The sequence below is a fragment of the Jaculus jaculus genome, chromosome 2 (assembly GCF_020740685.1).
Source record: "Jaculus jaculus isolate mJacJac1 chromosome 2, mJacJac1.mat.Y.cur, whole genome shotgun sequence".
Lineage (NCBI taxonomy): Eukaryota > Metazoa > Chordata > Mammalia > Rodentia > Dipodidae > Jaculus > Jaculus jaculus.
The window spans coordinates 101,213,336-101,225,711 of NC_059103.1; the positions used below are offsets into that span (position 1 = coordinate 101,213,336).

A 12,376-nucleotide genomic window follows, 5' to 3' on the forward strand; every position below is an offset into this window, starting at 1 on the left:
TGCCATCATGTGCATCTGGATTACATGGGTACTGAGAAATCAAATCCAGGTCCTTAGGCTTCATAGGCAAGTGACTTAACTAACCACTAAGCCATCTTCTCAGCCTTTCTATTTTTTATTTATTTTTTGAGGTAGGGTCTCAATCTGTAGTCGCAGGCTGGCCTCAAACTCATGGTGATCCTCCTACCTCTGCCTTCCAAATGCTGGTATTAAAGGTGTGTGCCCCCTAAGCCCAGATTAATCTGATTGCTGTGTACGAAATATGAAGTTTTTGACTTGAGTCAAAAACTATCCTTTGAAGTAGAATATGGAAACATGAGGTTTGAATATAAAATGTTGATTATAGCACTTATAATTTAATTAAAAAGATAAGGACTGGGGGTGCAGTTCTGTTGTAAAGTGCTTGCCTTACGTGTGCAAGGTCCTGGCTTTGATCTCTACCACCAGAAGGAAAGCAACAAAAACAAAAAACCTAGTTAAACCTATAAAATGTTATATATAATATACAGTATACTAAGACCTAGTGTCCATGGTAAGTTATATAATTCTTTAACAATTTTACCAATATATGAAAACATAGATATACTACAAATGAATGTATCCTATTATCTACATTATGCTTATGTACAATTACATTTCAGATTTTGAGCTCATTTTAGCCTGCTTTACCATAATGTTTTAAACTGCTTCTAGGCCATGCTCTTTTTAATTTAACTTTCTCAAAAGTGAGTCAAAGTGGGCTAAAACATGCAACAAACCAAGTAAGCAGAAAGCTTGAGTGGCCAATAGCTTCTGTAATAGTGCTAAAAAAATGTATCTGGCATTACACCATAACTTTCCTCAACAAACATGAGGAATCTAGAACTCCGTATTTCATTATTTATTTCATATATAGTTTCTTATATAATCTTTAAAATTTAAATTTATTGGGCTGGAGAGACGGCTTACCAGTTAAGGTGCTTGCCTACAAACCCAGGTGTTTCCCAGAACACATGTAAGCCCAATGCACAAGGTGGAGCATGAATCTGGAGTTCATTTGCTGTGGCCCTGCGGTGCCCATTCTCTCTCTCTTGCATATATATATATATATGCACACACACACACACACACACACACATACATACAAATTTATTTGCAAAAAAGGGGAAATAGAATATAAGACTATCAATGGTCATGCTAGGACCTCTTCCCACTGCAACAAACTCTAGATACATGTGCCACTTTGTTTATCTGGCTCTGCATAGGCCCCAGAGAACTGAATCCGGGCCAGAGGCTTTTCAAGCAAGCATTTTTAACTCCTAAGCCTTCTCTCCAGCTTCCCTTCTTTTTTTTTTGAAGTTTTTTTTCATGTATTTATTTATTTATTTGACAGAGAAAAAGGGGGAGGGAGGGAGGGGGAGAGAGAGAGAGAGAGAATGGGCGCACCAGGGCTTCCAGCCACTGCAAACAAATTCCAGACGCTTGTGCCCCCTTGTGCATCTGGCTGACGTGGACCCTTTGGCTTTATAGGCAAATGCCTTAACCGCTAAGCCATTCCTTCAGCCGCATTTCTTGAAGTTTTTTTTGTTTTAATTTTATTTATTTACTTATTTAAGAACGTCAGACAGGAGAGAGAGAGAGAGAGAGAGAGAGAATGGGCACGCCAGGGCCTCCAGCCACTGCTAACGAACTCCAGACACGTGCAACCCCTTGTGCATCTGGCTAACATGGGTCCTGGGGAATCAAGCCTCCAACGAGGGTCCTTAGGCTTCACAGGCAAGGGCTTAACCACTAAGCCATCTCTCCAGCTCTTTCTTGAAGTTTTAAGCGACCAGATCTCAATATACTGCCCAGCTTTAAACTCTGGGTTCAAATAATCCTCCTGCCTCAGCCTCCCAAGTACCTGGGACCGAAGGCAACACCAATGCATGAATATATATATATAATTTAAATATTTTACTTTTCTGAGAAAGTGGGGGGGGGGAATGGGTGTGGCAGGGCCTCTAGCCACTCGCAAATGAACTCCAGATGCAATGAGCTACCTTATGCATTTGGCTTTATGTGGGCACTGGTGAATCAAACTTGGTTCCTTTGGTTTTGTAGGCAAGAGCCTTAACTGCTAAGTCATCTCTCCAGTCCCATATTTTTTATAATATTAAATACAGTGGCACTATCATAAAACAAAAGTTTAGGCTTCAAATGTGAAAGTATGTATAACAGCCAGGGAAACACTTTTTTTTTCTTTCTTTCTTTCTTTCTTTTTTTTTTTTTTTTTTAGCAGTACTACAAAAATTTCTAGGGTTGAAGAGATGGTTTAGCAGTTAAGGCACTTGCCTGTGAAACCTAAGGACCTGGGTTCAATTCTCCAGTACTCATGAAAGCCAGATAGATACACGAGGTGGCACATGAGCCTGGAGTTTGGAGTGACTAGAGGCTCTGGTGCACTCATTCTCTCTCTTTCTCAAGTAAATTAATGAATAAAATATTTTTAAAAGATTACAAAAATTCTGCAAAGCAAACTCTTTTCCAGCCCCCACATGGGACTAATTAGTACCACTTGTAAAGGAAGACTATGGGAAAACCCATTGAATCCTGGGGTAGAATTTTACTTGGGATATTAATGAGTATATCAAAATTTTCAGTTAGTAAATTTGTATGTGTTGTACTAATGGGGAAATTAATATTAGCTCAAGAGCTAAGAGTTAAGATTGTGGGCTGATTCTTCATGCAGTTCAATGGGAGAAAAAGAAATTATGAGTGAAGATACTCAGCAGTGGACACTGCAAGCCTTATATTTGGCCAGCCAGGCCATATGAACCAACGGGTGCAACAGTGGCACGTCTGTCATGGTGGAAAACAACTGCCCTCTAACTGGACTGGAGGCCCACTCTATGGGAGGGAATACATCCCTGATACTGAAAACTTAAAACAGGGGTAGTCATGAGCCCTAGGAGTGTAATGTCTGCTGCTGTCTGGTTAAATGTATATACTGTGCTTATCAAACTGCCCAGTAAGCACTTCTGTTAATGTTCATACCCTTGTATTAATACTATTTTCACTTTTGGTAGAGAATCTTCTCTTTTCAGATGGGAGTGGCCTTGGTGTGACTCAGAAAACATCCTGGTGCTGGAAAAAGGTGACAGGAGTGCTCAGTACTGCAATATCTCTATCACACCTTCCAAGGCTCCGGGTCTATTGTGGAAGAGGTGGCGGAAAAAATGTAAGATCCAGAGGAAGGGCAGGACTCCTTACAATGTGCTCCCCACAGACACAAAAAGGCCTGGATATCCATGAGCTCACAGTGCCTGACACTACGTACACAAAACCATCATAATAGGAGGAAAAGATCATGACATCAAAATAAAAGAGAGACTTATTGAGAGGGGGAGGGGATCTGATGGAGAATGGAGTTTCAAAGGGGAAAGTAGGGGGAGGGAAGGAATTGCCATGGGATATTTTTTAGAATCATGGAAGCTTTTAATAAAAAAAAATTGGAAAAAAAAAAGTGTGGGCTGAAGAGATGGCTCAGAATTTAAAGGCACTCATTTGCAAAGCCTGCAGGCCTGGGTTCAATTCGCCAGTATCCATGTAAAGCCAGATGTACAAAGTGGTACATTCATATGGAGTTCATATGCAAAGGCCTTAGTGCTTGTTCATTCTTTTTCTCCTTGCATAAAAAGAAATAATTTTTCTGTTTCTAGAAAGAGAGGGAGAGGCTGGCAGATAGAGAATGAGCACTCCAGGGCCTCTTAGCCACTGCAAACTCACTCCAAGCACATGTGCCATCTTGTGAATCTGGCTTACGTGGGTCCTATGACATCAAAACTAGGTCCTCAAAAAACCAGGCGTGGTGGCGCACGCCTTTAATCCCAGCACTCGGGAGGCAGAGGTAGGAGGATCGCCGTGAGTTCGAGGCCACCCTAGGACTACAGAGTTAATTCCAGGTCAGCCTGGACCAAAGTGAGACCCTACCTCAAAAAAAAAAAAAAAAAAAAAAAAAAAACAACTAGGTCCTCTGCCTTTGCAGGCAAGCACCTTAACTGCTAATCCATCTCTCCAGTTCAAATAAAAGTATTTTTTAAAAAATAGAAAAAATAGGGCTGGAGAGATGGCTTAGTGGTTAAGCGCTTGCCTGTGAAGTCTAAGGACCCCGGTTCGAGGCTCGGTTCCCCAGGTCCCACGTTAGCCAGATGCACAAGGGGGCGCACGCGTCTGGAGTTCGTTTGCAGAGGCTGGAAGCCCTGGCGCGCCCATTCTCTCTCTTCCTCTATCTGTCTTTCTCTCTATGTCTGTCGCTCTCAAATAAATAAATAATTTAAAAAAAATAGAAAAAATAGTGTGGGCTTCAAGATTGCCTGCCTAGAGATCCCAATTCCACTACTGATTAGTTGCATTACCTTGAGTGTTTTCATCTGTACACTTAGGCTTTGGCAAGACAACGAATCAAGGGACCCAGGATATAGTTAAGTGCTTCAGCTGATTAGAAAATTTTATCTGCAGTTAGGTGTACTGGTTCATGCACATAATCCTAAACTTGAGAAACTGGGACAGGAGGATTGCCATGAGTTTGAGGCCAGCTTGGACCACAATGACCTCAAAAGAAAAGAAAAGCAAAAAAAAAAAAAAAAGAATGAAAAGACTTACTTGAAAACTTAAATACAAGACTCTGTATTTATTTCATTCCTGATTATTTTCACCGTGTTTCTTCCATATATTGTATTTAAAGCCTAACTTACTTAGATTTTTTCAGAAATTAATTGTTCTGATCATTTTGGAAGGCAGCTATGCTCACCACTATACCACCAACATCGCACCTGTTCTGATCATTTTTGATAGATTGATTTTCCACAGTATTTTCATAAAATAGAAAAAGGAATCATCAAATGGGATAAAACTTACCTGAACTTGCTACCCACTTACATACTTTCAGAAGAATACTGGATGTTAACTAAACATTTCCTTAATGAACCCCTATGGTTATGAAGATCAATTAGTGTTCTATGTTAAAATTTCAATCTAGGGTTTTAAAACATGTGAGTGCATGGATTGGTTTTTCCTTGCAATTTTGATAACTATACTTTCAATGTTTTCCTTTATAATATCATGATATACACATAACAAGTCATTCTGAGAAGACTCCACAGCTCCACTAAACTGCCCATGTTTTTAAGTCAGTTTCGCTCTAGCCCAGGCCAACTTGGAATTCACTCTGTAGCCCAGTCTGCCTCCCAAATGATGGGATTAAAATCGTGAGCCCTCATGCTCTGCTTCTGCCCAAATTTTTAAGGCACACAAAAAAGCTAAGCATTCTGACCTCAAATTTGTCCCACTGTATTGTGCTCTATTAACACATATCAGTAGTGTTACAGCACATTTTTTAAAAAAATATTTACTTAATTTATTTGAGAGTGAGAAAGAGGCAGAGAGAGTGAGAGAGACAGAGAATGGGCCTCCAGCCACTGCAAACGAACTCGATGCATGCGTACCCTTGTGCACCTGGCTAACCTGGGTCCTGGGGAATTGAACCTGGATCCTTTGACTTTACAGGCAAATGCCTTAACCATCCCTTCAGCACACTTTTACACTGAAGCTTGTTTAGGGTAATACCAACTGGTTTCTTTGACCCTTTCTTTCATTGTCCTCCCTGGATATGAGTTCCCCACTAGTAGGTGCAAAAGTTGTCTACTAATCGTTGTACCCTCACTTCTGAAAGAACAAAACTGAATCAAACAGTAGATTCATATATCAACCTAAAGCACAAATATAAAACATCTTATTCAACAAAACTCCATTCAAGGGCCGGGCGTGGTGGCGCACGCCTTTAATCCCAGCACTTGGGAGGCAGAGGTAGGAGGAGTGCCATGAGTTCAAGGCCACCCTGAGATGACAGAGTTAATTCCAGGTCAGCCTGGACCAGAGTGAGACCCTACCTCGAAAAACCAAAAAAAAAAAAAAAAAAAAAAAACTCCATTCAATAAATGAATTCTCATTCTACTTCTGCCACTTCAGTATACCTAGTACATATGTTAACATAACTTAAGTACAGAAGTCTGTAAGTTCCACAATTACTACCTATACCTATTAAACATTTATTTTACATTCATTTATATTAAGTCAGTTAATATCTGAGTGATTATTTTAGTAATACAGCAAGGAGAAAAGAAGGAGCTGTAGGAAATGAACAAACTATAATGATATATGTGCATCAAAATGTCACAATGAGAATATTTTATGTACTGGAAAAGAATAAAAACCACTTATACAGCACTCTAAAGTTTACAGTATCCTTGAACATTATGACACTGAAAATACACAATAATTGCATGAGAAAGGGCAGGTATTATTACATCTAGCTTGATGAAGAAACAAACGCAGATGAGTAACCAGACCACTATCACAAATGGAAACTAATAAGCAAGAACTCAAACCTTGCCTAATCCTGTGCTTATGTTACAAATGCCCTCCTAGAAGAGAACAATGGATTGCTTGGGAGGAGGAAGGGTCAGTGGCGTCCAACAGGCCATGTGGTGAATTCTCAGTGATCAGCTCCTCACAGAATGCTTTTGGCATACAATCACTTGGATATTGTCGGACTTGTGGAATCTCCAGCTCCTAGACTTGCCTACTAAATCAAAAGCATTGGCACTGAAAGAAAACTTCAGGTGATTTGTCACTAGTTAGTAGTGCTTTACTAACTGCTCTAGTGACACTAGACAGCCACTTGAAGGATAGATATTAGGACAGCTATCATTAGGGAATATTGACTGCAACAGGTTTTTAAAAAATCAACATTATTTCTTTGTAATACTGAAAGATTTAACTGGGGTAATTAAAGGAGTTTTTCTTTTAAACACACCTTGAAAAGGTTGCTGCTTACTGTCCTTAAAAATTCTTTCAAAGATTAAAAGTCTTATTTTTAGCGGAGTGGAGAGCAAAACTGACCTACAGTACCTTACATCTCGCAGATTAAAATAGGTCAATATTTCTGGAATTTTGTGATCCCAAACGCTACCTCCTTTCCTGATAGAGAGTTTTGCTTTCCGGCTCAAGAACTGAAAACAGTAACAGGAGGTAAAGGAAACTGAGGAATGACTCCGGCTGTCCCTCCCCTGAGCCTAGCACGGACGGTGGAGATGGACGATAGAAGCACGCAGCCTGCCCATCCCTCGTTTTCTCCATCCTGTTCACTTCACTAAATTAGGCTCGATTCTGAAGCTGTTCTGATTGCGAGACCCGTCCGAGGGACTGCTTTTCTCAGGATGGGTCCCTTGGGTCGACAAAGCTCGGCCCTGGGGCACGTGGCAGGGCTTTCAGCGGTCAGCCTGGGTGTTTCGAATTACTGTTCTTACTCGGAGGGGAGCCTCCTTCCCGTAGGTTAACACGTCCGGGCGGGCCTCGTGTAAATATCGATCACCTGTTCGCATCGGAAACCTCAAAACTCAGCTCAACCTTGACTAAAGGAATCTGGTAACTCACCCCGGGCGCCGCCCACGGCCACGTTTCTGATTGGACGGCCGGGAGAGGGCTGCGTCCGCGCGCGCGCACACCAGTCGCGGGAATTCCATTTCCTCTCCCTCCCACCCGCCGTAAGCATCATCCCGGGGCGGTGCTCGCCGGCAGCGGCCCGCCCAGGGCCAGCCTGAGTTCCCAGCCTGTCTCGCGAGAATTTGCGGAGCTGGGGGCGGGCCCTAGCCAGGAAGAGAGCACAAAACTGCCCTTAAAGTCATTGCAGACCGACGGCTCCGGTTAGCCTGCCTCGAGGTTCTCGCGAGATCCGCCTCCTCAACACCAAGTGAGGAAACTGGGGGGGCCCCGCTGGAGGGAGGGGCGTGGGGCCCGACCGCGCAGCTGCCGCTTCCATTACCTTCCCCCTAAGGTCTCCTTCCGGTTCTCGATGCTTCTCTGAAGTCTATGGGTTTCCGCCACTCGTCCACCTTCCCCCTCCACCCTCAGCCCATGACCCGCCTCCGTCCCCCGCCCGCGCAGCCCAACCTGCGATCCGTTCGGTTTTAGACGGTGCTGCTCCAATAAGAAGGGGGCGGGAGGTGGGGGGGAGGAAACGCGGCGCCACTCGGGCGCGGACGTGGGAAGCAAACGGCTCCCGTTCGCCCTTGCACGGGACCAGCGCTCGCGACGTCGGCGTCGGCGGACGGATACGCGGCGGTGAATAGGCAGGAGGAGGGGGAGGGGCGGAGCGTGGCAGCTGGCAGTAGTTCCGTCAGAGCGGACATCTTGTGGCTGTGTCGTGCGCGCGTGAGCCCCGTAGGGCCGGGGAGGCACCAGCTGCCGCGCGGGGAGGAGGCCGAGGCCGCAGCTCGAGGGAGGCCCCGGCCCTCTGTACGCGTGGGTGTGGACAGCCGGGGAACGGGGGTGGGAGGGAAGGGAGGAAGGAGGGCAGGGCTCCCCCTCCCCCCCGCGCGGGCTGACTGAGCGAGCGGGGCGATGCGGGGACCCCGAGCCGCGGGGTGGGGGGGAGGGGAGGGGAGGCGGCGGGGCGCGCGCACCCGGCCGCGCCGGAAGGCGGAGTGGACGGCGGTGTCACGGTCCGCGCCGCAGCTCGAGCCGCGGAGAGGCCGCACACGCTCAGCCCCGCTTCCTTCCGCTTCCTGGCCAAGCCTTGGGAGCCGAAAGCGAAAGAAGGCCGTGGGTCCGTCCGTCCCGAGCCTCCCGTCTCCCATCCCCCTCGCCTTTCTTTGCCCGAGTGACGCCGGCCTCGCGCTGACTAGGCCCGGGCTCCGGACCCTGCCCCGCACCCACCCTTTCTCCTCCGCCTCTTCCCCCCGCGGCCCGGGTGCTTCCTCCGACGCTCGCCGGGAAGTGAGCCCCGACTGCTGCCTGTCGCCGCTCCCGCGTCCCCTCGCCCCCGCCGGGAGCGCAGCGCCCACAGAGGCCGTTGGGGGCTTAGCTCGGCCGCACCGCGACCGTTCTTGGGGATCTGGAGCCGGCAGGGGCTCTCCGGGGCCTGTTCGACTGGCTCATCTGCTCCATTTTTGTTTTTTTTGTTTTGGCTTTTTTTATTTTTGCAAAAGGCGCCTGTGTGGCAGAGCTATTGTGAGACGAAAAGACAATCCTTCCTCGTCGCCTGGATAATCAAGAGTTTTGGCCGGACCTTTGAGCACGCGTCGAGACAGTGAGGACCCAGGCGAGAAGCACAGACTATGGCGCTGAAACGGATTAATAAGGTACTGTTGGGCCTGAAAGAAATGGGGTCGTGGGAGGAGAGGAAACCTCAAGCCTTGTGGGGCAGGGGGAGTCAAAATTTTGAAAATACTTCTTGTGCCTTCATTAATGCGGCTACCGCGGGTGTACTTTATGATGTGAGGTTCAGCGCTGGAAACAGGGTTGGTGACCAGCGAGTGTTACCCACGCATGTGTCGAACTGGATTTCGTTTAAAGGAGGGCGAAGGCGAGTGAGTTAAGGCGTCCTGGTTTTTCGTGGTCCGGGTTGGGGAGGTGGATTTGTGGAGGTGCCCTCCGGCAGATGTCATGGTGCTGCTTCCTTTCTTGGTGCTTCAAAACTTCCTTTAGTTTTAGAACAGCGGCTGTGGGCCTTCTAAAGTGGAAAAAGTACGAAACAGTTGTCAGTCACAAACTTACTGAGGACGAAATCCCCCGGGCTGCTTAAAGGTAGTGAAGGCGTCTGAGACCACCAAATCGGGGCGGGTTACACAAGCGTAAGTGGGGTTGGCAGGAGGCTCTGTTGCTGCTTCCTGTGTTCCCTTCACGCGAAGCTCTTTATCAGAGGCAACTGATGTGAATGAGTTCTGGAAGGTCGTCTCTTTTCGCGTTTGGCTCGGGAGGGGGCTCCGGAGGTGTGGCTGTAAGGAAGACACCACTTTTCACCTAGAACCACCCTTAGGGGGATTGTTTTGGTAGTAAATTAATCTGCTTTCGTGGGGGGGGGGAAGCTAGAACTTTTCGAAGCTTTTGAAGTAAGTGGAGCGTACGCCTCCGGTGGTTTAGTCTCATTTTCTTGCTCCCAACTTCTATCCTGCATTTTAAGATGGCGGCTGCTTTAACTGGTTCGGGTTCTTTGGGTATCTTCTTTCCCAACAAATGTGAAGTAAAGTTCTTTAAGTGTTAACTTTTATAAGGTTGTGCAGGGTCCTAAGACTTTCTTCAGACTTAACCTAAATTCTAACTCAACTGTACCCCCCCCCTTTTTTTTGGTAAGTTATGAATGTGTAGTGTATTTGGTGGTTGCACAATCGAGGAGGGTGGAGTACTTACAGCTAACTTGAAAAAAATGTCATGGAATAAATTCAGCGTTAATAGAAAAAAATAGTGAAGGTTATGTGTTAGAAATTTGTTTTGCTATTTTATAAAAGTTATATGGAAAAATAAAAGGGCTAGGACCAGGCTTTACTAAAACATACCTGATGCTACCCCATTTATAGTTACTCAGTTAAGTATAACAAGTTTAATTTCCACAACAGTTCCGTGGAAGACAGAAGTTAAATCTTGACTCTAAATGCATCAGTGTTGAAATCTTCAATTGTCCTATGGACATTGTAGTATTGTAGGTTTATGTAAAATACTAAAATGTTCTTGAGGTCATACTATGCAAAGGAAAAAAATTATTTTTAAGTAATAACCACTTTGTGCACACTTTTAAGGGCAAACAAACAACATTAGAGAGGCATTGTGTTTTTCAGCGTACTTCATGCACAATAAAACATCCACATTTTTAAGAATTAGTATGGGCCACTCTTATGTGAAATAAACTCAAGTATATAGCTTTTTGTGCATGTAGAACTAAAGACTTTTTATAAAGGAAGGTCTCAACTTTTAGTTTCTTACAGGTATACCCAGCTGCTATGACACCACTTTAATGATTTAAAGCTCTAGAGAGGCAGCAGTGGTTAAGCAAAAATCCTTCAGTTAGAATTCTAGTTCTGAGCAAGTTTACGTATGTGCTTACTATGTGTGTGGAGGGGTATCCACTGTTCTAGATACTGGGGGTAGCAGTAGTGAAAATAAGTCTAGTCTATAATTGCTAGGGTTTTTTTTTTTTTTTTTTTTTTTTTTTTTTGAGGATTAAATGGATTAGTTTGTAGCTATGAACAGACCTGGCACATGACAGTACTCTTTGATTAGTACAGTGTATACTGAAAAACTTTTAGAACTGTAATTTCTGGTCTAGTAGACTTAGTTGATAGCAGGTTTAAAAATTTTAAAGAACTATGTAGCACTGATACTTGATACACCCTTTCTAAATTGTAAAACTGTTTAGGTGGCACATGGTTTAAGAAAAAAGCCATGTGCATTGAATTTTCCCCTCCAGCTGTTGCTGTCAGATCATGAGTACCCTTTAAAAATACACCCCAGATCCAGACATAGTTTTGGTGAGGGGATGGTTCAGAAAGGGGGTACTCTTTCTTTTTTTTCTTTTCTGAAAATAATGGATCAAGATAGTATGTTTTTTTGTGTGTCATTGGTGGCATATTTTGAATCCTTATCCATTGCACCAGAAACATTAACTTGTCTAGCATATGTTCATCACTTAAATTTTATTTAAATGTTTATAGGTGCTTTAAATTTTAGTAATAAACTTGAACATGCCATTGAATTAATGTTTTTCTTAGTTTGCATTCTTTTGTTTTGGTTTTTCGAGGTAGGGTCTCACTGTAGCTCAGGGTGGCCTCGAACTCAAGGCAATCCTCCTACTTCTGCCTCCCAAGTGCTGGCATTAAAGGCATGCGCCACCACAGCTGGCAAATTTGCATTCTTTGACAGTGTCTTGGACTGACTAGATAACCTTACTCTGTCTGTCTTTAGTTATATTCATTTGCACCAATCATTAGCCTGTTCTTAAATAGGGTTACTAAGTAATCAAAAAGCAGAATGTTAAAATTGGGACCTTGAAACAACTTTACTACTCTCAAAATGAAATGAATATTTACATAACATTTTGAGGCTATTTGAGAAGAACTTTATATTAACCTAAAACTCTCAAACCAAACCCATGGTTTTCAGACGTTGTAAGTTTCGTAACTTTTTATAACTACTGTAAGCAGTAATTTCTATTAAGTAATTTAATTTTATTAATACATGTGAGAAGTCTTTAATAACACACACTTTGGTTCATGTTGTGGCAGACTTGGATTAGAACTCAGGCCTTTTTCCAGGCTGTGTTCTCTAAAACACTATACTTTCATACCACTCTTTAGGCTAAAACCTAGCATGTGGATTCTGGAATGTACTGTTCTTTTGAAATAGCCATATGAGAATACTCCAACTTTATGGATGAGATAACTGGCACAGAAGTTAATATGTCTAGTCACAAAAATAAGTAACTTGAGATTTTAATCAGATAATCCACCTTATAAAAAGATCAGGCTAAGTTTTAGTCCATTTCAGTTCCTATTAGTGTGTGTGGCTTTAGTTTTTACTATAA

General features: G+C 43.9%; 1 protein-coding gene across 3 annotated transcripts in view; it reads left to right on the forward strand.

The window, feature by feature from the left end:
- The first annotated feature begins 7,637 nt into the window (after positions 1 to 7,637).
- Ube2d3 (ubiquitin conjugating enzyme E2 D3) overlaps positions 7,638 to 12,376 on the forward strand; it is a 38,172-nt gene continuing 33,433 nt past the window's right edge. The window contains exons 1-2 of one of the 3 annotated variants that reach the window (XM_004662989.2): positions 7,638 to 7,771; positions 9,009 to 9,161. In XM_004662989.2, the coding sequence (XP_004663046.1) occupies positions 9,138 to 9,161 (24 nt within the window). In that variant the 5' untranslated portion in view covers positions 7,638 to 7,771; positions 9,009 to 9,137. Of the gene's footprint in view, positions 7,772 to 8,122; positions 8,143 to 8,170; positions 8,317 to 9,008; positions 9,162 to 12,376 lie in introns of those variants that run through there. The other 2 variants (XM_045142501.1, XM_004662988.2) reach the window with 2 other exon arrangements.